The sequence below is a fragment of the Oncorhynchus masou genome, chromosome 26 (genome assembly GCF_036934945.1).
Source record: "Oncorhynchus masou masou isolate Uvic2021 chromosome 26, UVic_Omas_1.1, whole genome shotgun sequence".
NCBI lineage: Eukaryota > Metazoa > Chordata > Actinopteri > Salmoniformes > Salmonidae > Oncorhynchus > Oncorhynchus masou.
In genome coordinates this window covers 23,692,846-23,718,720 of record NC_088237.1, presented here as the reverse complement: position 1 = coordinate 23,718,720, position 25,875 = coordinate 23,692,846, and the positions used below count along the sequence as shown (strand labels likewise).

At 42.8% G+C, this 25,875-nt stretch overlaps 1 protein-coding gene across 5 annotated transcripts in view; it reads left to right on the top strand.

The window, feature by feature from the left end:
* The first annotated feature begins 2,901 nt into the window (after nucleotides 1-2,901).
* LOC135515073 (4-galactosyl-N-acetylglucosaminide 3-alpha-L-fucosyltransferase 9-like) overlaps nucleotides 2,902-25,875 on the top strand; it is a 35,068-nt gene continuing 12,094 nt past the window's right edge. Inside the window, exons 1-3 of one of the 5 annotated variants that reach the window (XM_064938900.1) lie at nucleotides 2,945-2,973; nucleotides 3,330-3,377; nucleotides 21,613-23,703. In XM_064938900.1, the coding sequence (XP_064794972.1) occupies nucleotides 21,622-22,770 (1,149 nt within the window). In that variant the 5' untranslated portion in view covers nucleotides 2,945-2,973; nucleotides 3,330-3,377; nucleotides 21,613-21,621 and the 3' untranslated portion in view covers nucleotides 22,771-23,703. Of the gene's footprint in view, nucleotides 2,974-3,329; nucleotides 3,378-4,001; nucleotides 4,221-21,612; nucleotides 23,704-25,875 lie in introns of those variants that run through there. The other 4 variants (XM_064938901.1, XM_064938902.1, XR_010451762.1 and 1 more) reach the window with 4 other exon arrangements.

Genomic DNA, 25,875 nt, shown 5'->3' with positions numbered 1-25,875 from the left:
AAGATTCATGTTAAAAACATCCTAAAGATTGATTATATACATCGTTTGACATGTTTCTATGAACTTTAATGGAATTTTTTTAACTTTTCGTCTGAACTAAGTGTGCCTGCGCGTCGTGAATTTGGATTTTTTTTTAAACTAAACGCCCAAACAAAAAGGAGGTATTTGGACATAAATTATGGACTTTATCGAACAAAACAAACATTTATTGTGGAACTGGGATTCCTGGGAGTGCATTCTGATGAAGATCATCAAAGGTAAGTGAATATTTATAATGCTATTTCTGACTTTGTTGACTTCACAACATGGCGGGTACCTGTATGGCTTGTTTTTGTGTCTGAACGCCGTACTCAGATTATAGCATGGTGTGCTTTTTCCGTAAAGTGTTTTAGAAATCTGACATAGCGGTTGCATTAAGGAGAGGTTTATCTAAAGTTCCATGCATAACACTTGTATTTTCATCAACATTTATGATGACTATTTCTGTAAATTCATGTGGCTCTCTGCAAAATCACAGGATGTTTTGGAGGCAAAACATTACTGAACATAACGCGCCAATGTAAACTAAGATTGAGTATAAATATGAACTTTATCAAACAAAACATACATGTATTGTGTAACATGAAGTCCTATGAGTGTTATCTGAAGAGATCATCAAAGGTTAGTGATTAATTTTATCTCTATTTCTGTTTTTTGTGACTCCTCTCTTTGGCTGGAAAAATGGTTGTGTTTTTCTGTGACTAGGTACTGACCGAACATAATCAGATGGTGTGCTTTTGTCATAAAGCCTTTTTGAAATCGGACACTGTGGTGGGATTAACAACAAGTTTTTCTTTAAAATAGTGTAAAATACTTGTATATTTGAGGAATTTTAATTATGAGATTTCTGTTGTTTGAATTTGGCGCACTGCACTTTCACGGCTTTGTTGCAGGCCATTTACTCTGGGCATGCTTTTCATCCTGACGTGAAAATACTGCCCCCTACCCCAAAGAAGTTAAGGGAGTAATCAGGGTACTATCTGGTTACCTTCTTCCTGTTGGGGCATAACCTGTAAGGATTGGAGAGAGGAAATGTAAATATCTGGATGGGACAAATGTTGGGTTGTCTGATTACAGCTGTACAGAACCTTTGGGATATAATTAAACTTGGTTCAGTTTCCAGGAATTGTGTACAGATCATTGCGACATGGGGCCTTGAATTGTCATGCTGAAACATGAGGTGATAAAGGTGGATGAATGGCACGACAATGGGTCTCAGGACCTCGTCCCGGTATCTCTGTTCAAATTGCCATTGATAAAATTCAACTGTGTTTGTTGGCTGTAGCTTATGCCTGCCCACAACATAACCTCACCGCCACCGTGGGGCACTCTGATGTCAACATTGTGAACAGCAAACTTTTTGGGATCTTTTATTACCTGATGAAGACCTAAGGGTCGAAACGTGGTAAATAAATCTCACCTGGGAGCATGAGCAGCAGTGTGCAGCGTTTTCAGTTCTGTTTTACATCTTTTATTTCAGCTCATGGAACCAACACTTTACATGTTTCATTCATATTTATGTATACAGTGCCTTCGGAAAGTATTCAGAACCCTTGACTTTTTCAACACATTCCGCTTGGAGGTTGCCAAAAGGCTCCTAATGATTCTCAGAACATGAGAAACAACATTCTCTGGTCTGAAGAAACGAAGATTGAACTCTTTGGCCTAAATGCCAAGCTTCGCATCAAGAGGAAACCTGGCACTATCCCTACGGTGAAGCATGGTGGTGGCAGCATCATGCTGTGGGGATGATTTTCAGCAGCAGGGACTGGGAGACTAGTCAGGATGAGGCAAAGGCAATGAAAACCTGCTCAAGAGAACTCAGGACCTCAGATTGGGGCGAAGGTTCACCTTCCAACAGGACAACAAACCTAAGCACACAGCCAGAGAACACAGGAATGTCCTTGAGTAGCCCAGCCAGAGCCCGGTCTTGAATCCAATCGAACATCTCTGGAGAAACCTAAAAACAGCTGTGTAGCAACGCTCTCTATTTAATCTGAAACAGCTTGAGAGGATCTGCCGAGAGGAATGGGAAAAACTCCCCAAATACAGGTGTGCCAAGCTTGAAACATCATACCCAAGAATACTCAAGGCTGTAATCGCTGCCAAAGATGCTTCAACAAAGTCCTAAGTAAAGGGTCTGAATACTTATGTAAATATGATTTTTCAGTAAAACAATATTTGCAGGATTGTCTAAAACCTGTTTTTGCTTTATCATTATGGGGTAGTGTGTGTAGATTGATGAGGATAAAAAAAAAACATTTTAGAAAAAGTCTGTAACGTAATATTTTGGGGAAAAGGTCAAGGGGTCTGAATACTTTCCGAATGCACTGTAGATCATTGTCAATGTCAGACTACAGCTATAGGCTAAAGAAAATCTCAATCTGGCTATGAGCCTCGCCCCCATGAGCTTTTAGATTCTGTGAGGAAAAATTGCAACACATCAGACCACAGACAGATACTGAACGCAGACAGATACATTCTGACAGGAAGCAGGGCCACAACCACAATGCAATGAAAACAGGCTTCCTATAGGCTTGGCATGTGTTATATAAAAGGCTGGCAGATTAATTAAATAATTATTCTTTGATATTGTATGTTTTATTTTGAAAAGCTTTAGTTGAAAAGTAAAGTGTACCTGTTCATTCATTTGAAATGCAATTGAATACAGGTCCACAAGTCATTTTGCTTTCAGTGATGAGGCATGATTCACTTGACCACATCTATGTAGTTCCTGTAGCAGCATTGCTAGACTAGTCTAGCCCACAAACTTACATGGTTCCTACTAGAATAAACCAGAAGCAGAATTTTACCAAAAAGTGGAAGAGACATTTTGTGACCTACTGCTTTATCAAACAACCATCCAACACGCATTCCCTCAACACTCACTCATTGTCATTGTCACTTGAAGAACTCAAGCTTTTTTTTATTAAGGTAGAGAAAATTATTCATTTCATTATGGTGATAGACAAATTATATTCTATATTGGTTTTCAAATTACAGAATATGTGATGTTGTTATGTTCAGTTTCAGTGTTGTTTTTTTAACATACTTGTAGTAGTTTAGAGAATAAAAGACTAACCCACTGGGCAAATATTTCAATTTTATTTCAATCTATTTCAATCTATTCATTGAAATGACATGGAAACAATGTTGATTTAACCAGTTTGCTCAGTGGGAATGCTCTTTTGTTACACAATCTCAAAATATATATTTTTTAAATCCAAAGTTATTTAAAATAGTTTATTCTTATCATGTATTGCTTTGTATTTTTGATCTTCTAAAATCAGGTTCTCTTAGTGGGCATAACAAAGGATGAGTCAGACAAATTGAAACAGGTAAGGTCACTGTTATATCAGGATAAGATCTCATCAAACCAGTTCTAATCATACGGTTATGACCATGGCGTTGATGGTGTGTCTAGCTTCAGGCAGGTTCACAATCCAATGTAAAATTAGCATAGGTTGTTTTTCAAATGGAAAGTGAACTAGAAAGTTACTTTGATATGTCCATACAATTGGCATAGAAATGATATACAACTCAAAATGATAAACTTGGAATACAACAGGGGTAATAACTTACAGTACAACAAATAACAGCAGAATAAGACACACTACATGAAAGATACTGTTTCGGACCAAAAAAGTTAAAGTTGTAATGATGCTGGCACAAAACTGTTGAGGGCTCTATTTGTTATTGATGCTGGCACAAAACTGTTGAGGGCTCTATTTGTCAGGTAAAATCACCTGTTGATGGTGTTGATGCAAACACTCCGTACTGTAGGCTACTCATTGTTGAGGGAGTGTGGACCAACCATTTAACTGCTCCCTCTTGTATTATATACATAGTCTCTGACAGCTTTCAACGATGACAAAAAATGATTAGAAATCATTAGAGAATAAACTATGCTCCAAGTTCACATTCTGAATGTGGAGTTAGGTCTAAATAACTATGATAAAAGTAGACTCATACTTTGATAAACTTCCTGCCTGCATCAGACAACCAGGTGAAAAGGAAACATAAATAGCAGCCACACCTTTACCTAACCTGCAGTCTCTGAGAGTAGCTCGGCACGACGTTTTGCTGCGTCACTCAGTCACTTACGGATCTATACACCTGGATGGTATACGTAGACATTGTGATACAATACTTCATCTTCTCCTGGCATTGTGGATACCAAGGTAAGTTTGAGAACTTGGCTCGGAGGAGGAACTATTCATTATAATAAAAGTAGTGACAATGTTTGACTGGTTATGTATAACTGTTACTCTAAATAAGAGCATTGTGAGTAATCATAAAAATCATACTGAATCTTGTACTTCACATTGATAAACTATTTCTTATGTTAATTTGTAATAATTATTATTTTTATTTATTATTTTTGTAATTGTTGATTAAAGACAACTTTGCCATATTATGATATAGTTTAATAAGTGACCAGAGATATTTTTGTGATAAGACTAAGGAATAGGCATGAGTCCTAGTTAATGATTGGTGCAATTTGACTTTGATATGAGTTCTAACATGGCTGTATGGTTTGGTCTTGTCCAAGGCGCTGTTGGTAATTGTTTGAGACATATTGCTGAACGTGCACTTGACGTATTCACAGGGTAGCACAAGTGTACTTTGTTCAAAAAGATGGGTGATGTTATAAAATATTTGTGGGGAAAAAATGGAAAATACACTTCTAGAACACTCCAGCAAGAGCCGCGCGTTAGGGAGGGGGTAGTGTCACGTCTACTCCTGCTCCTAATCTCTGGCGCTCGTTGTCGCCAGTTTACACATTATTACACACACCTGTCACCATCGTTACACACACCTGCGCCTCAAATCACATTTTATTTGTCACATACACATGGTTAGCAGATGTACAGTTGTAACGGTTCTCGTCTGTCGAAGGAGAAGCGGACCAAAATGCAGCGTGGTGGTTATTAATGTTCTTTAATGAAAAGGAACTCGACATGAAATAACTAACAATACAAAACAACAAACGGAACGTGAAAACCTATACAGCCTATCTGGTGACAACAAACACAGAGACAGGAACAATCACCCACAAACACACAGTGAAACCCAGGCTACCTAAATATGGTTCCCAATCAGAGACAATGACTAACACCTACCTCTGATTGAAAACCATATCAGGCCAGACATAGAAATAGACAAACAAGACATCCAACATAGAATGCCCACTCAGATCACACCCTGACCAACCAAAACAATGAAACATGCAAAGTAAACTATGGTCAGCAGGGTGTGACAGTACCCCCCCCCAAGGTGCGGACTCCGGCCGCAAAACCTGTACCTATCGGGGAGAGTCTGGGTGGGGATCTGTCCGCGGTGGCGGCTCTGGTGCCGGACGTGGCCCCCACTTCACTGTAGTCTTAGTCCCCCACCTTGTCCGCTTCCGTGGCCTCCTAGCCACGGCAACCCTACTAAATAACTCTGGACAGAGGGGCAGCTCTGGACAGAGGGGCAGCTCTGGACAGAGGGGCAGCTCGGGACAGAGGAGCTCTTCAAACTCCGGTAGCAGCGCCGGACAGGCGGGAGACTCCGGCAGCAGCGCCGGACAGGCGGGAGACTCCGGCAGCAGCGCCGGACAGGCGGGAGACTCCGGCAGCAGCGCCGGACAGGCGGGAGACTCCGGCAGCAGCGCCGGACAGGCGGGAGACTCCGGCAGCAGCGCCGGACAGGCGGGAGACTCCGGCAGCAGCGCCGGACAGGCGGGAGACTCCGGCAGCAGCGCCGGACAGGCGGGAGACTCCGGCAGCAGCGCCGGACAGGCGGGAGGCTCTGGCAGATCCTGGCTGGCTGGTGGTTCTGGCAGATCCTGGAAGAGTCTGGTTGACTGGCGGATCTGGAAGAGTCTGGCTGACTGGCGGATCTGGAAGAGTCTGGCTGACTGGCGGATCTGGAAGAGTCTGGCTGACTGGCGGATCTGGAAGAGTCTGGCTGACTGGCGGATCTGGAAGAGTCTGGCTGACTGGCGGATCTGGAAGAGTCTGGCTGACTGGCGGATCTGGAAGAGTCTGGCTGACTGGCGGATCCTGGAAGACTGACGGCTCTGGCTGCTCCATGCTGACTGGCGGCTCTGGCTGCTCCATGCTGACTGGCGGCTCTGGATGCTCCATGCCGACTGGCGGCTCTGGCTGCTCCATGCCGACTGGCGGCTCTGGCTGCTCCATGCCGACTGGCGGCTCTGGCTGCTCCATGCCGACTGGCGGCTCTGGCTGCTCCATGCCGACTGGCGGCTCTGACTGCTCCATGCCGACTGGCGGCTCTGGCTGCTCCATGCCGACTGGCGGCTCTGGCTGCTCCATGCCGACTGGCGGCTCTGGCTGCTCCATGCCGACTGGCGGCTCTGACTGCTCCATGCTGACTGGCGGCTCTGGCTGCTCCATGCAGACTGGCAGCTCTGGCGGCTTCTTGCAGACTGGCAGCTCTGGCTGCTCCATGCAGACTGGCAGCTCTGGCTGCTCCATGCAGACTGGCAGCTCTGGCAGCTCCTTGCAGACTGGCAGCTCCTTGCAGACTGGCAGCTTCTTGCAGACTGGAAGCTCTGGCTGTTCCATGCAGACTGACAGCTCTGGCTGCTCCATGCAGACTGGCAGCTCTGGCTGCTCCATGCAGACTGGCAGCTCTGGCTGCGCTGAACAGGCAGGAGACTCCAGCAGCGCTGTAGAGGAGGAAGGCTCTGGCAGCGCTAAACAGGCGGGAGACTCCGGCAGCGCAGGAGAGGAGGAAGGCTCTGGTAGCGCTGAACAGGCGGGAGACTCCGGCAGCGCAGGAGAGGCGGGGCGCACTGTAGGCCTGATGCGTGGTGCACTTATTTTCCACCATAATTTGCAAATAAATTCATGAAAAATCCTACAATGGGATTTTCTGGATTTTTTTTCTTCTCATTTTGTCTGTCATAGTTGAAGTGTACCTATGATGAAAATTACAGGCCTCTCTCATCTTTTTAAGTGGGAGAACTTGCACAATTGGTGGCTGACTAAATACTTTTTTGCCCCACTGTAAATGCGAGTGTAGTGAAATGCTTGTGCTTCTAGTTCCGACCATGCAGTAATATCTAACAAGTAATCTAACAACTTCACAACAACTACCTTATACACAAACAAGGAGATGATCGTGGACTTCAGGAAACAGCAGAGGGAGCACCCCCCCTATCCACATCGACGGGACAGTAGTGGAGATGGTGGAAAGTTTTAAGTTCCTCGGCGTACACATCACGGACAAACTGAAATGGTCCACCCACACAGACAGCGTGGTGAAGCAGGCGCAGAAGCGCCTCTTCAAAATCAGGAGGATGAAGAAATTTGGCTTGTCACCAAAAACGCAAACTTTTATAGATGCATAATCGAGCGCATTCTGTCGGGCTGTATCACCGCCTGGTACGGCAATTGCTCCGCCCACAACCGTAAGGCTCTCCAGAGGGTAGTGAGGTCTACACAACACATCACCGGGGAAAACTACCCACCCTCCAGGATACCTACAGCACCCGATGTCACAGGAAGGCCAAAAAGATCATCAAGGACAACAACCACCCGAGCCACTGCCTGTTCACCCCGCTATCATCCAGAAGGCAATGTCAGTACAGGTGCATCAAAGCGGGGACCAAGAGACTGAAAAACAGCTTCTATCTCAAGGCCATCAGACTGTTAAACAGCAATCACTAACATTGAGTGACTGCTGCCAACATACTGACTCATCTCTAGCCACATTAATAATAAAAAATTGGATGTAATAAATGTATCACTAGCCACTTTAAAACAAAGCCACTTTATATAATGTTTACATGCCATACATTACTCATCTCATACAGTGGAGAGAACAAGTATTTGATAACCTGCAGAATCGGCAGTGTTTCCTACATACAAAGCATGTAGAGGTCTGTAATTTTTATCATAGGTACACTTCAACTGTGAGAGACGGAATCTAAGAAAATCACATTGTATGATTTTCAAGTAATTAATTTTTATTTTATTGCATGACATAAGTATTTGATCACCTACCAACCAGTAAGATTTCCGGCTCTCACAGACCTGTTAGTTTTTCTTTAAGAAGCTCTCCTGTTCTCCACTCATTACCTGTATTAACTGCACCTGTTTGAACTTTTTACCTGTATAAAAGACACCTGTCCACACACTCAAACAGACTCCAACCTCTCCACAATGGCCAAGACTAGAGAGCTGTGTAAGGACATCAGGGATAAAATTGTATCCCTACACAAGGCTGGGATGAGCTACAGGAAAATAGACAAGCAGCTTGGTGAGAAGGCAACAACTGTTGGCACAATTATTAGAAAAAGGAAGTAGTTCAAGATGACGGTCAATCACCTCAGTCTTGGGCTCCATGCAAGATCTCACCTCGTGGGACATCAATGATCATGAGGAAGGTGAGGGATCAGCCCAGAACTACACGGAAGGACCTGGTCAATGACCTGAAGAGAGCTGGGACCACAGTCTCAAAGAAAACCATCAGTAACACACTATGCCGTCATGGATTAAAATCCTGCAGCGCACGTAAGGTCCCCCTGCTCAAGCCAGCGCATGTCCAGGCCCGTCTGAAGTTTGCCAATGACCATCTGGATGATCCGGAGGAGGAATGGGAGTAGGTCATGTGGTCTGATGAGACAAAAACAGAGCTTTTGGGTCTAAACTCCACTCGCCGTGTTTGGAGGAAGCCGAAGGATGAGTACAATCCCAAGAACACCATCCCAACCGTGAAGCATGGAGGTGGAAACATCATTCTTTGGGGATGCTTTTCTGCAAAGGGGACAGGACGACTGCAGCGTATTGAGGGGAGGATGGATGGGGCCATGTATCGCAAGATCTTGGCCAACAACCTCCTTCCCTCAGTAAGAGCATTGAAGATGGGTCGTGGCTGGGTCTTCCAGCATGACAACCACCCGAAACACACAGCCAGAGCAACTAAGGAGTGGCTCTGTAAGAAGCATCTCAAGGTCCTGGAGTGGCCTAGCAAGTCTCCAGACCTGAACCCAATAGAAAATCTTTGGAGGGAGCTGAAAGTCCGTATCGCCCAGCGACAGCCGCGAAACCTGAAGGATCTGGAGAAGGTCTGTATGGAGTGGGCCAAAATCCCTGCTGCAGTGTGTGCAAACCTGGTCAAGAACTACAGGAAACTTATGATCTCTGTAATTGCAAACAAAGGTTTCTGTACCAAATATTAAGGTCTGCTTTTCTGATGTATCAAATACTTACGTCATGCAATAAAATGAATTACTTAAAAATATGATTTTCTGGATTTTTTGTTTTAGATTCCGTCTCTCACAGTTGAAGTGTACCTATGATAAAAATGACAGACCTCTACATGCTTTGTAAGTAGGAAAACCTGCAAAAATCGGCAGTGTATCAAATACTTGTTCTCCCCACTGTATGAGATGAGTAATGTATGGCATGTAAACATTTTATAAAGTGGCATTGTTTAAAGTGGCTAGTGATACATTTATTACATCCAATTTTTAATTACACTGCTCAAAAATATAAAGGGAACACTTAAACAACACAATGTAACTCCAAGTCAATCACACTTCTGTGAAATCAAACTGTCCACTTAGGAAGCAACACTGATTGACAATAAATTTCACATGCTGTCGTGCAAATGGAATAGACAACAGGTGGAAATTATAGGCAATTAGCAAGACACCCCCAATAAAGGAGTGGTTCTGCAGGTGGGGACCATAGACCACTTCTCAGTTCCTATGCTTCCTGGCTGTTGTTTTGGTCACTTTTGAATGATGGCAGTGCTTTCACTCTAGTGGTAGCATGAGACGGACTCTACAACCCACATAAGTGGCTCAGGTAGTGCAGCTCATCCAGGATGGCACATCAATGCGAGCTGTGGCAAGACGGTTTGCTGTGTCTGTCAGCGTAGTGTCCAGAGCATGGAGGCGCTACCAGGAGACAGGCCAGTATATCAGGAGAAGTGGAGGAGGCCGTAGGAGGGCACCAACCCAGCAGCAGGACCGCTACCTCCGCCTTTGTGCAAGGAGGAGCAGGAGGAGCACTGCCAGAGCCCTGCAAAATGACCTCCAGCAGGCCACAAATGTGCATGTGTCTGCTCAAACGGTCAGAAACAGACTCCATGAGGGTGGTATGAGGGCCCAACGTCCACAGGTGGGGGTTGTGCTTACAGCCCAACACCGTGCAGGACGTTTTTCATTTGCCAGAGAACACCAAGATTGGCAAATTCGCCACTGGCGCCCTGTGCTCTTCACAGATCAAAGCAGGTTCACACTGAGCATATGTGACAGACGTGACAGTCTGGAGACGCCGTGGAGAACGTTGATCAAAGCAGGTTCACACTGAGCATATGTGACAGACGTGACAGTCTGGAGACGCCGTGGAGAACGTTCTGCTGCCTGCAACATCCTCCAGCATGACCGGTTTGGCAGTGGGTCAGTCATGGTGTGGTTTCTTTAGGGGGGCCGCACAGCCCTCCATGTACTCGCCAGAGATAGCCTGACTGCCATTAGGTACCGAGATGAGATCCTCAGACCCCTTGTGAGACCATATGCTGGTGCGGTTGGCCCTGGGTTCCTCCTAATGCAAGACAATGCTCGACCTCATGTGGCTGGAGTGTCAGCAGTTCCTGCAAGAGGAAGGCATTGATGCTATGGACTGGCCCGCCCGTTCCCCAGACCTGAATCCAATTGAGCACATCTGGGACATCATGTCTCGCTCCATCCACCAACGCCAAGTTGCACCACAGACTGTCCAGGAGTTGGCGGATGCTTTCGTCCAGGTCTGGGAGGAGATCCCTCAGGAGACCATCCGCCACCTCATCAGGAGCATGCCCAGGTGTTGTAGGGAGGTCATACAGGCACGTGGAGGCCACACACACACTACTGAGCCTCATTTTGACTTGTTTTAAGGACATTACATCAAAGTTGGATCAGCCTGTAGTGTGGTTTTCCACTTTAATTTTGTGTGTCACTCCAAATCCATGGGTTGATACATTTGATTTCCATTGATAATTTGTGTGATTTTGTTGTCAGCACATTCAACTATGCAAAGAAAAAAGTATTTAATAAGAATATTTCATTCATTCAGATCTAGGATGTGTTATTTTAGTGTTCCCTTTATTTTTTTGAGCAGTGGAATAATGTGGCTAGAGATGAGTCAGTATGTTGGCAGCAGTCACTCAATGTTAGTGGTGGCTGTTTAACAGTCTGATGGCCTTGAGATAGAAGCTGTTTTTCAGTCTCTTGGTCCCCGCTTTGATGCACCTGTACTGACCTCACCTTCTGGATGATAGCGAGGTGAACAGGCAGTGGCTCGGGTGGTTGTTGTCCTTGATTTATCTTCGGCCTTCCTGTGACATCGGGTGCTGTAGGTGTCCTGGAGGGTGGGTAGTTTGTCCCTGGTGATGTGTTGTGCAGACCTCACTACCCTCTGGAGAGCCTCACGGTTGTGGGCGGAGCAGTTGCCGTACCAGGCGGTGATACAGCCCGACAGAATGCACTCGATTGTGCATCTATAAAAGTTTGTGTGTTTTTGGTGACAAGCCAAATTTCTTCATCCCCCTTCTGCGCCTGCTTCACCACACTGTCTGTGTGGGTGGAACATTTCAGTTTGTCCGTGATGTGTACGCCGAGGAACTTAAAACTTTCCACCTTCTCCACTACTGTCCCGTAGATGTGGATAGGTGGCTGCTCCCTCTGCTGTTTCCTGAAGTCCACGATCATCTCTTTTGTTTTGTTGACGTTAAGTGAGAGGTTATTTTCCTGACACCACACTCCAAGGGCCCCCACCTCCTCCCCGTAGGCCGTCTCGTCGCTGTTGGTAATCAAGCCTACCACTATAGTGTCGTCTGCAATCTTGATGATTGAGTTGGAGGCGTGCATGTCCACGCAGTCATGGGTGAACAGGGAGTACAGGAGAGGGCTGAGAACGCACCCTTGTGAGGCCCCGGTGTCGAGGATCAGCGGGGTGGAGATGTTGTTTCTTACCCTCACCACCTGGGGGCGGCCCGTCAGGAAGTCCAGTACCCAATTGCACAGGGTAGAGTCGAGACCCAGGCTGTAGTCGATGAACAGCTTTCTTACATAGACATTCCTCTTGTCCAGATGGGTTAGGGCAGTGTGCAGTGTGATTTCGTCTGTGGACCTATTGGAGTGGTAAGCAAATTGGAGTGGGTCTTGGGTGTCAGGTAGGGTGGAGGTGATATGGTCCTTGATTAGTCTCTCAAAGCACTTCATGATGGGGGCTTCCGGTGGCGCAACTTAGGAAATGACTGCCTAGTTTTCCATACTGCACATCAGGTGGGGAATTCTCCCCCTAAATTCAAGTATTTACTCTGAGCATTATAATAACTTACGCAAAATGGAAAATGGAAAAGGGGAAAATAGGAAAAGGTCGCGGAGCTACAACAACAGCCCATAACAAGACAGCAGAAGATAGAATCGTGGATGAACCCGAAATGACTAATGCTAGTGCAAAAAAGAGAGCAGCAGCAAATGGACCCTCATTACGTGAGGTAATGGAAGAATTGTGCGAGGCGCCCACAGGCTTACGAGAGGAACTACGAGAAAATGTAAGAAAATAACTAAATGAGTTCAAGAAGGACATTAACCAGAAACTGGAAGAAAACAAATTAGAACTTCACAGCATATCTACAAGAATGGGGGAGGCAGAACAGCGCATTGGGGAAACAGACACATGGACCTCCACAGTCAAGGAAATACTTGAACAGTCACTGAAAAGCCAACACGCACTACAGGCAAAAGTGACAGAACTCGAAGGTTTCTCACGTCGAAACAACATTAGACTTTAGAAACGTAGTAGAGGGCGCAGAAAAAGACTCCATGCCCAACTTCGTGGAGGGTCTATTCAAGGACATACTTGAAGACGACAGTGACCTGGGAATCGACTGGAGCAGGCTCTCCCATGGATCGTTGTCGACGGGAAGATGTAAGACACTGAATCAGATTTAACAGAATTAATAGTTACCGCGAGCTGTTAAGACTTTGGGTTGTTACGGTTGACATTACAATAGGTCAAATATATACCCTATTTTCCCCCAATGCTGAACAAGAGTGAGTAGCTGAAAGCATGTGTTCTTTATGAACACACTAAGTAGCGTCACGTTAATAACATTTATATTAGCTGAGGATTAATAACACATTGACAACGGGGCGACAGAAGGGCGTATCAAGGGGAGGATTCATGATATCCAAGCATGACCAATATAGTTTTCACTTGTAATTAACCGATGTGGATAAGCGACGGAATAGGCGGCCTTATTATTTTTGGTTCCACCAGGTCTTGTTTGTGACTACGTCACGCATTTTCATATCTGAGTGAGGGGCCCATCCTGCGGACAGGCTCATCCCCTCAAACCCCAGAGGCAAGAGACAGTCCTCTGACATGGGAGTCCAAATACCAAAGTATTTTCCCACTTTGGTTTACTTTATTATCATTCTTGATTTTTCGTTCATTTTTAGGTTCATGATAAGCAGGCAGATATGTTGCACAGGGTTTTTTATTTATATCGATGCATCATCGGGAATTTAAGGTCATCAGTCTCAATGTAAACGGACTGGGGAGTGACATCAAGAGAAGTAAGGTCATAAGTCTCAATGTGAACAGACTGGGGAGTGACATCAAGAGAAGTAAGGTCATCAGTCTCTATGTAAACAGACTGGGGAGTGACATCAAGAGAAGTAAGGTCATAAGTCTCAATGTGAACAGACTGGGGAGTGACATCAAGAGAAGTAAGGTCATAAGTCTCAATGTGAACGGACTGGGAAGTGACATCAAGAGAAGTAAGGTCATCAGTCTCTATGTAAACAGACTGGGGAGTGACATCAAGAGAAGTAAGGTCATGTCTCAATGTGAACGGACTGGGGAGTGACATCAAGAGAAGTAAGGTCATAAGTCTCAATGTGAACAGACTGGGGAGTTACATCAAGAGAAGTAAGGTCATCAGTCTCTATGTAAACAGACTGGGGAGTGACATCAAGAGAAGTAAGGTCATCAGTCTCAATGTAAATGGACTGGGGAGTGACATCAAGAGAAGTAAGGTCATCAGTCTCAATGTAAACGAACCTGGGAGTGACATCAAGAGAAGTAAGGTCATAAGTCTCACTGTGAACGGACTGGGGAGTGACATCAAGAGAAGTAAGGTCATCAGTCTCAATGTAAACAGACTGGGGAGTGACATCAAGAGAAGTAAGGTCATCAGTCTCAATGTAAACGGACTGGGGAGTGACATCAAGAGAAGTAAGGTCATCAGTCTCAATGTAAACGGACTGGGGAGTGACATCAAGAGAAGTAAGGTCAGCGCAAGGATGAAACGGGAGAGAAGTTGACAACTATTCTGGCAGGAAACTCACTTATCCACACCTGAACACGAGAAACTCAAGAAAATGGGATTTAGGAACACTTTTGTTTTTTCTTACAAAATGGGTAGAAGGGGAGTTGCAATCTTGCTCCCAAATTCAGTTAATTTTGAGTTTATGTCAGAAATAAAAGACAGGAGGGTAGATTTATACTTGTTAAATGTAAACTGGATAACAAGAAAGTTAAATTATTGAATGTATACGCACCCCCAGGGAGTGACATGGTCTTCTAAGGGAAGGTGTTTGATTTAATTGCCACAGAAACCACTGGCTCTCTTATCTGTGGAGGGGATTTTAACACAATTCTAAACTCAGCACAAATCAAAAATAGGAAAATGAGTCTAGTTGCTAAAAATATCAATGGGATACTGCAGGATCTAGGACTGCTCGATGTATGGCGTGACACCCACAAGACCGATAAGGAATATACTTTTTGCTCAGCCCGCCACACTGAATACTCCAGGTTAGACTACTTTTTCATGTACAGTGCAGATAGACACAGGCTAAAGGATTGTAGGATCGGGCAGAGCGACTTGTCAGATCATAATAGAGTTTACCTAACTCTATACCTTAATAGCACACCAAGAAATACTATATGGAGACTTAATAGCCAAAAGAATGGAGAACATAATCCCAGAATTGATTGACGGAGATCAAACTGGTTTCATACAAAATAGGCAGACACAGGACAATATAAGGAGAACATTACATGTCATGGACCACATTACTCAGAATAAGACAAGTGCAATATTAATCAGTCTAGATGCAGAAAAATAATTTGATTCAGTGGGATGGGATTACCTATTCCAAGTTATGGAAAGATTTGGTTTCAACAAAGAAGTGATACAGTGCATCAAAACACTGTCATGTCCGACCGCTAAAATAAAGATAAATGGACATTTGACAGGAACGATAAAATTAGAGTGAGGGGCAAGACAAGGCTGTAATCTTTCACCCACGCTCTTCTCCTTGTACCTCGAACCATTAGCACAGGCAATAAGACAGGACCCAACCTGAGAGGGAATAACAATAAGAGGCAGTGAACATAAGATATGCATGTATGCTGATGACGTTATGTTATTCCTTAAAGACCCAGGCTCAAGTGGACCTAGACTGATTGGATGTTTTACAAACATTTGGAACATATTCAGGCTGTGTGCTTTAACATACACAAGACCTACTATATAATTATACCCCACAGGAAGAGCTGAAGAGCAGGTATAACTTACACTGGACCTCTTCATCCATTAAATATCTTGGAGTATATCTACTAAAAGATACACCCAAACTTTATTGCAAGAATTACGATCACATCAACAAGAAAATATATAATGACCTAGACAGGTGGAATTCACTTCCCTTAGATCTTCGTAGTAGAATTGATACAATCAAAATGAACATCCTGCCAAGGTTACTGTATTTGTTCCAATCACTGCCCATAGAAATCCCACCTTAACAGTTTAGGGATAAACGGATATCAAGGTTTATCTGGAACAGTAAGAGACCAAGAATTAGATATACAACATTACAATTACCAAAAAACTGTGGGGGTATGGCCTTACCAAACCTAAAATAGTATTATGTGTCAGCCCATTGAGACCTCTGGTGTGTTGGTGCAATCCAGAATATGAATCCAAATGGAAAGACATGGAGACTACTTTGACAGAGATACTGACCCATACAGACAGTTTAGGGAAATAAAGACATGGAGACTACTTTGACAGAGATACTGACCCATACAGACAGTTTAGGGAAATAAAGACATGGAGACTACTTTGACAGAGATACTGACCCATACAGACAGTTTAGGGAAATAAAGACATGGAGACAACTTTGACAGAGATACTGACCCATACAGACAGTTTAGGGAAATAAAGACATGGAGACTACTTTGACAGAGATACTGACCCATACAGACAGTTTAGGGAAATAATGACATGGAGACTACTTTGACAGAGATATCCATACAGTCAGTTTTGGGAAATAAAGACATGGAGACTACTTTGACAGAGATACCCATACAGACAGTTTTGGGAAATAAAGACATGGTAAAGGAAATACACAATAGACAAAATCAGTGGACTAATTTCTCTCTGAAGACATGGTTTAGGGTAGTTAAGCAAAATAAATTAGACAGAGAGATCAAACTGCTGAGTTGGCCCGCATACGACCCCAGCTTCATCCCTGCAACTCAGGACAGCAGATTTACACAGTGGATGCAGAAAGGCATCACATCATTCAGTACAATTATAAGGGATGGGGACCTAGATAACTTCCAGGACCTAAGTCAAAAACATGGCTTGGATATACAAGATTTGTATAGATACCTACAAGTTTGACACTGTTTCTTAAGGGAGATAAAAGTGACTGACCCTCGAGCACCTCCAAAGTTAATCCAAGTTTTCACTAATGCATACAACTTGGGGAGTAACAAAAAACAATTTCAAATCTCTACTTGGGTAGTCAATCCTCAAAGAAACATTCTACAAACTACATTAAAAAGAAATGGGAGGGGGAACTTAACATTGAAATAACTGATGAAACATGGTTGAACATATTAGAGACTCAACAAAGATCCACCAACTCAAGGTAATGGAGAGAATTCTGTTGGAAGAATGTTATACGTTTCTTCATAACACCTAAACTGAAATCAAAACAGAGTGGCTGACTACACCCTTGTTGGAGAGAATGTGGTCTATTGAGGGTGGACCACTCTCATATCTTTTGGACTTGCCCCGCAATCGAAACTTACTGGCGAGAAATAATAGGATTTGACATAGAACAAACATTCATTTCTTTGTACTTGGGTGAAATACCTGATAACTTACACAATAGAGGAAAAGTACCTACTGGCAGCTGTAAAAAGGCTATCACTAGGAAATGGCTACAAAAAGACCCCCCCACAGTGACACAATGGATAGACGTTGTAGAAGAAATACCCCACATGGAGCGTATGACCTTTGCTTAAAGAACTCAACAGGAGAGAGGTCAATAATACTGGGAAAAATGGGTTTCGTACTTGGAAAAGGTCTAATTCAAAGATGTCAATGTAACTAATATGATGATATGATGGTGAAGGTATGACGTGCACTGTAACTGACATATCTTTTTTGTTGTTCTTTTAGTTTACTTTATTTGTACGTTCTTTGTGTTCCTACAATAAAAACAAAGTATAAAAATAAAAAAAGCACTTCATGATGGCGGAAGTGAGTGTGACGGGGCGATAGTCATTTAGCTCAGTTACCTTAGCTTTCTTGGGAACAGGAACAATGGTGGCCCTCTTGAAGCACGTGGGAACAACAGACTGGGATAAGAATTGATAGAATATGTCCATAAACCTACCAGCCAGCTGGTCTGCACATGCTCTGAGGACGCGGCTGGGGATGCTGTCTGGGCCGGCAGCCTTGCGAGGGTTAACACGTTTAAATGTTTTACTTACGTTGGCTGCAGTCAAGGAGAGCCCGCAGGTTTTGGTAGCGGGCTGTGTCTGTGGCATTGTATTGTCCTCAAAGCGAGCAAAAAAGTTGTTTAGTTTGTCGGTGAGCAAGACATTGTGGTCCACGAGGGGGCTGGTTTTCTTTTTGAAGTCCGTGATTGACTTTAGACCCTGCCACATACCTCTCGTGTCTGAGCCGTTGAATTGCAACTCTACTTTGTCTCTATACTGACGCTTAGCTTGTTTGATTGCCTTGGGGAGGGAATAACAACACTGTTTGTATTCGGTCATGTTTCTGGTCACCTTGCCCTGATTGAAAGCAGTGGTTCGCGCTTTCAGTTTTGCACAAATGCTGCCATCAAGCCACGGTTTCTGATTGGGGAAGGTTTAATAGTTGCTGTGGGTACAGATCACCGATGCACTTGCTAATATACTCACTCACCGAATGAGCGTATTCATCAATGTTATTGTGCGATGCTATTCGGAACATATCCCAGTCCACGTGATCGACGCAATCTTGAAGCGTGGAATCCGATTGGTCGAACCAGCATTGAACAGACCTGAGCACAGGCGTTTCCTGTTTTAGATTCTGTCTATAGGTTGGGAGCAACAAAATGGAGTCGTGGTCAGATTACCCAAAAGGAGGGCGGGGGGAGGGCTTTGTATGCGTCGCGGAAGTTAGAACAACAATGATCCAGAATGCTGCCAGCCCGGGTTGCGCATTCGATATGCTGATAAAATTTAAGGAGCGTTGTTTTCATGTTAAAATACCCAGCTACAATAAATGCAGCCTCAGGATATATGGTTTCCAGTTTACATAGAGTCCAATGAAGTTCTTTCAGGGCCGTCGACGTGTCTGCTTGGGGGGGATATACACAACTGTGATTATAATCGAAGAGATTTCTCTTGGTAGATAATGCGGTCGGCATTTGATTGTAAGGAATTCTAGGTCAGGTAAACAAAAGGACTTGAGTTCCTGTATGTTGTTATGATCACACCACATATCATGAATCATAAGGCATGAGACTCACCTGGACTCCATCACCTTCCTGATTACCTCCCCTATATCGGTCACTCCCTTTGGTGCTTTCCTCAGGCGTTATTGACTGTTTCATGTTTGTACGCTTTTCAGGTTTCTTGTTTTGTACTATGGTCTATTTATTATTACCTTTGCACTCCCTGTACTAGGCTCTTGACACCACAACTTCATTGGAGTTCACCTGGGGTAAATTCAATTGATTGGACATGATTTGGAAAGGTACACCTCTGTCTATATAAAGGTCCCACAGTTGACAGTGCATGTCAGAGCAAAAACCAAGCCATGAGGTTGAAGCAATTGTCCGTAGAGCTCTGAGACAGGATTGTGTCGAGACACAGATCTGGGGAAGGGAACCAAAACATTTCTGCAGCATTGAAGGTCCCCAATAACACAGTAGCCTCCATCATTCTTAAATTGAAAATGTTTGGAACCACCAAGACTGTTCCTGGAGCTGGTCACCCGGCCAAACTGAACGATCGGGGGAGAAGGGCCTTGGCCAGGGAGGTGACCATGAACCTGGGAAATTAGTTTTGATATACAGTGCCTTGCGAAAGTATTCGGCCCCCTTGAACTTTGCGACCTTTTGCCACATTTCAGGCTTCAAACATAAAGATATAAAACTGTATTTTTTTGTGAAGAATCAACAACAAGTGGGACACAATCATGAAGTGGAATGACATTTATTGGATATTTCAAACTTTTTTAACAAATCAAAAACTGAAAAAGTGGGCGTGCAAAATTATTCAGCCCCTTTACTTTCAGTGCAGCAAACTCTCTCCAGAAGTTCAGTGAGGATCTCTGAATGATCCAATGTTGACCTAAATGACTAATGATGATAAATACAATCCACCTGTGTGTAATCAAGTCTCCGTATAAATGCACCTGCACTGTGATAGTCTCAGAGGTCCGTTAAAAGCGCAGAGAGCATCATGAAGAACAAGGAACACACCAGGCAGGTCCGAGATACTGTTGTGAAGAAGTTTAAAGCCGGATTTGGATACAAAAGGATTTCCCAAGCTTTAAACATCACAAGGAGCACTGTGCAAGCGATAATATTGAATTGGAAGGAGTATCAGACCACTGCAAATCTACCAAGACCTGGCCATCCCTCAAACCTTCAGCTCATACAAGGAGAAGACTGATCAGAGATGCAGCCAAGAGGCCCATGATCACTCTGGATGAACTGCAGAGATCTACAGCTGAGGTGGGAGACTCTGTCCATAGGACAACAATCAGTCGTATATTGCACAAATCTGGCCTTTATGGAAGAGTGGCAAGAAGAAAGCCATTTCTTAAAGATATCCATATAAAGTGTTGTTTAATGTTTGCCACAAGCCACCTGGGAGACACACCAAACATGTGGAAGAAGGTGCTCTGGTCAGATGAAACCAAAATTGAACTTTTTGGCAACAATGCAAAACGTTATGTTTGGCGTAAAAGCAACACAGCTCATCACACTGAACACACCATCCCCACTGTCAAACATGGTGGTGGCAGCATCATGGTTTGGGCCTGCTTTTCTTCAGCAGGGACAGGGAAGATGGTTAAAATTGATGGGAAGATGGATGGAGCCAAATACAGGACCATTCTGGAAGAAAACCTTATGGAGTCTGCAAAAGACCTGAGACTGGGACGGAGATTTGTCTTCCAACAAGACAATGATCCAAAACATAAAGCAAAATCTACAATGGAATGGTTCAAAAATAAACATATCCAGGTGTTAGAATGGCCAAGTCAAAGTCCAGACCTGAATCCAATCGAGAATCTGTGGAAAGAACTGAAAACTGCTGTTCACAAATGCTCTCTATCCAACCTCACTGAGCTCGAGCTGTTTTGAAAGGAGGAATGGGAAAAAATTCAGTCTCTCGATGTGCAAAACTGTTAGAGACATACCCCAAGCGACTTACAGCTGTAATCGCAGCAAAAGGTGGCGCTAGAAAGTATTAACTTAAGGGGGCTGAATAATTTTGCACGGCCAATTTTTCAGTTTTTGATTTGTTAAAAAAGTTTTAAATATCCAATAAATGTCGTTCCACTTCATGATTGTGTCCCACTTGTTGTTGATTCTTCACCAAAAAATACAGTTTTATATCTTTATGTTTGAAGCCTGAAATGTGGCAAAAGGTCGCAAAGTTCAAGGGGGCCGAATACTTTCGCAAGGCACTGTACATAGTTTAGTGTGAGGACAGACGCTGGGAGACGAGAAGCAAGCACAGGGAGTGAAGATTTAATGGATAAACGGACAAGAAAAAAACCAAGAACAGCGTCTGGACAAGGAACAAAACAACATTAATGCAGACACAGGGAATAAACTGAGGAAGTGACAGATATAGGGGAGGCAATCAATAAGGTAATAGAGTCCAGGTGAGTCCCATGAAGCGCTGATGCGCGTAACAGGTTTGCGTAATGATGGGCCGCCTGGTGCCCTTGTGCGTCAGAGAGGGGGAGCAGGGGCAAGCGTGACAGTTTAGACTGAAAGGGAATGACCTGCAGTGATTGAGGGGCAGGGGGGCGGGGGGAATGACGTCCTCTTAAAACTGCTTATAACAAATGATTTGTCACATTAAGATTCTAATATAAATTCTATATAATACATTCAATCAAATTTTCTATCTAACTTATTTTTCAGCTATAACCAGTCACTGCCATTATTATAGAGTATTTCACGTCCATAAATACTTTTCTAGTTGATATTCTATAGTGGTTTTGATTGGTCTCTTTTCTCTTTCAAAGGGTCAAGGTATGTCCACTCCGGCTTCCAAGGGGGTTCTACGGCCTGTTCTGATTGTCTGTTTTTTTATGGCGGGCTTCGTGGGAATATTCTTAATTTACTACAAACCCCCGATCAAGTTCCTTTCATGCCCTACTGACCAGGCATCCCACAAGGGGAAGGCTGGTTGTTCTCCCTGCCCTCAAGTAAGTATGGCAGGGAACCACACAGGGCAAAAAACACACCATGCACAGACAGCCATTCAGGCCGATGATGACGGAGACACAGACACTATCATTTTGATCTGGATGTGGCCATTTGGTCAGGCCTTTGACATAGACTCTTGTGCCTACTTTAACATCAAAGGCTGTCACCTAACAGTGGATAAAAACCTTTACAGCAAGGCGCACGGTGTCATATTCCACCATAGAGACATCCATGGAGACCTGAAGAACATGCCCCAAGAGCAACGTCCATGGTTCCAGAAATGGGTGTGGTGGAATGCAGAATCACCGGCTAACACAAACAGGATCCCTGGTGTTGACCACTTGTTCAATTTGACTGCCAGTTATCGACTGGATTCTGATATCAAGGTTCCATATGGGTCGCTTGTCGAGGTAACCAGTGAGGATAAAATCTTTGAGCTGCCCAAGAAGGACAAATTAGTCTGCTGGGTAGTGAGCAACTGGAACCCAAACTACAAGAGGGCACAGGTGTTCAACGAGCTCAGTAGGCATGTCAAAATAGAGGCCTATGGGAGGCATTTTAGTAGATACCTTGAAAACGAAGACTACTCAAAGACGCTGTCCAGCTGTAAATTCTACCTGGCATTTGAAAACTCCATCTACAAAGACTATGCTACAGAGAAGCTGTTCACTGCTATGAAGTTGGGAGCCGTGCCCGTTGTTCTAGGTCCATCCAGGGACAACTACGAGCAATTTATCCCAAGGGACTCTTTCATCCATGTGGATGACTTCTCCTCTACAGAGGAGCTGGCGAAGAATCTTCTCTTTCTCGACCAGAAAAAAGAAGAATACATGAGGTACTTCACCTGGCGAAATAACTTTAAAGTTCAACAATGGTGGTTTGGACTTGAGCACGCCTGTCGCTCATGTGATTACATTCAAAGAAATAAAGGATACAAAACTTTTCATAATCTAAATAAATGGTTTTGGGGCTAAGTGACCCATTTGTAGTGGTCAACAATGTGGCTGTGTGAAGAGTATTGTATGCTGGACAACCAGGTGTGGAATAGTTTAGGGTCGTTCCACCAGTTTGGTACCTTTTGAGAAGTGTAACGGTTAAAAACTGAGCAGGTTTTTTTTCTTCACCACAAAACACTAGAACATTTCCAAGAAGAGTAGAACCAGTTCACATGCTTTTACACTATGATTTGACTATTAAATGTTCAAAGCTTCTTTTAAGAAAAATATTTAATCAGGAATAGTTTTTCCCCATATTAAAACCAAAGTTCAGTTCACGTAACAAGGTAGAGCTTAAAATTAGGGATAAATTAATCACTAATCACAAATGTAACTCTTCATATTCAATGCAACAAAATAACTAAGGCTTTAAAATGATGGGGAAAACTTGGAGAAATGTTGGGGTTAAGCGGGTTCAAATCTTCCTAGAAATCAGAGTGCATGGAGGGACATGTCAAAACGCTACATTTTCACTCTTTAAGTCTTTATCCGTATAAAAAAACTGTTATAGAATTCTCCATGTGGTCTATATTAAAGGGCACCTCATTTAATATAACAGGGTTTTAAAATCCAATACTGGTGCACAATTTCTACTTAAAATATTGAAGGGATGGACAAGACACTCTTTCTTGAAACAAAACAACCCTTTAGAATATTAGGAGCTCTAGTAGCTGTTGCACATGCAACAGCCACTCTTTCTGGGGTGCACACAAACCATACAATACACAGAGAAAAGAGGAGGGGAACGGGTAAAATGACTTGTTACCTAATAATGTAAAATGTTGCCCACATTAACATAATGTAATGTAAAATGTTGCCCACATTAACATCATGTAATGTAAAATGTTGCCCACATTAACATCATGTAATGTAAAATGTTGCCCACATTAACATTATGTAATGTAAAATGTTGCCCACATTAACATCATGTAATGTAAAATGTTGCCCACATTAACATCATGTAATGTAAAATGTTGCCCACATTAACATCATGTAATGTAAAATGTTGTCCACATTAACATCATGTAATGTAAAATGTTGCCCACATTAACATCATGTAATGTAAAATGTTGCCCACATTAACATCATGTAATGTAAAATGTTGCCCACATTAACATCATGTAATGTAAAATGTTGCCCACATTAACACCATGTAATGTAAAATGTTGGCCACATTAACATCATGTAATGTAAAATGTTGCCCACATTAACACCATGTAATGTAAAATGTTGCCCACATTAACATCATGTAATGTAAAATATTGCCCACATTAACATCATGTAATGTAAAATCATGTAATGCCCACATTAACATCATGTAATGTAAAATGTTGCCCACATTAACATCATGTAATGTAAAATGTTGCCCACATTAACACCATGTAATGTAAAATGTTGCCCACATTAACATCATGTAATGTAAAATGTTGCCCACATTAACATCATGTAATGTAAAATGTTGCCCACATTAACATCATGTAATGTAAAATCATGTAATGTAAAATGTTGCCCACATTAACATCATGTAATGTAAAATGTTGCCCACATTAACATCATGTAATGTAAAATGTTGCCCATTAACATCATGTAAAAATGTAACATCAAATGTAAAATGTGGCCACATTAACATCATGTAATGTAAAATGTTGCCCACATTAACATCATGTAATGTAAAATGTTGCCCACATTAACATCATGTAATGTAAAATGTTGCCCACATTAACATCATGTAATGTAAAATGTTGCCCACATTAACATCATGTAATGTAAAATGTTGCCCACATTAACATCATGTAATGTAAAATGTTGCCCACATTAACATCATGTAATGTAAAATGTTGCCCACATTAACATCATGTAATGTAAAATGTTGCCCATTAACATCATTAACATTAACATCATGTAATGTAAAATGTTGCCCACATTAACATCATGTAATGTAAAATGTTGCCCACATTAACATCATGTAATGTAAAATGTTGCCCACATTAACATCATGTAATGTAAAATGTGCCCACATTAACATCATGTAATGTAAAATGTTGCCCACATTAACATCATGTAATGTAAAATGTAAAACATCATGTAATGTAAAATGTGGCCCACATTAACATCATGTAATGTAAAATGTTGCCCACATTAACATCATGTAATGTAAAATGTTGCCCACATTAACATCATGTAATGTAAAATGTTGCCAACATTAACATCATGTAATGTAAAATGTTGCCCACATTAACATCATGTAATGTAAAATGTTGCCCACATTAACATCGTGTAATGTAAAATGTTGCCCACATTAACATCATGTAAAGTGTTGCCCACATTAACATCATGTAATGTAAAATGTTGCCCACATTAACACCATGTAATGTAAAATGTTGCCCACATTAACATCATGTAATGTAAAATGTTGCCCACATTAACATCATAACAAAATGTTGCCCACATTAACATCATGTAATGTAAAATGTTGCCCACATTAACATCATGTAATGTAAAATGTTGCCCACATTAACATCATGTTATTTTTTTTATAATGTAACCTTTATTTAACTAGTCAAGTCAGTTAAGAACAAATTCTTATTTACAATAACAGCCTACCAGGTGACAGCAGGTTAACTGCCTTGTTCAGGGGCAGAGCGACAAATCTTTTACCTTGTCAGCTCAGGGATTCAATCCAGCAATCTTTCGTTTACTGGCCCAACGCTCTAACCACTAGGCTACTTGCCGCCCCAATGTAAAATGTTACCCACGTTAACATCATGTAATGTAAAATATTACCCATATTAAGATCATGTAATGTACAAATGCTGTGCATGAATCATACCGGATTTTGTCTTGCTTTTAGAGATTTGAAATTGATGTGAGAATGCAATTAATTTTGAATATTGTTTTTTGTGGATATTTACATTTGTATTAATGTTGACCACCTCACAGCAGCCACACCACTTCCACCTGCTTGATCAGTTCAGAATATGCACTCCTTTACTCCACTGCCCATATCAGAGATTTGACCAGCAGAAAAACTACAATGGCCCAAACAGAGCAATCTCTTTGCATATATTTGTTTTTGCATTGTTT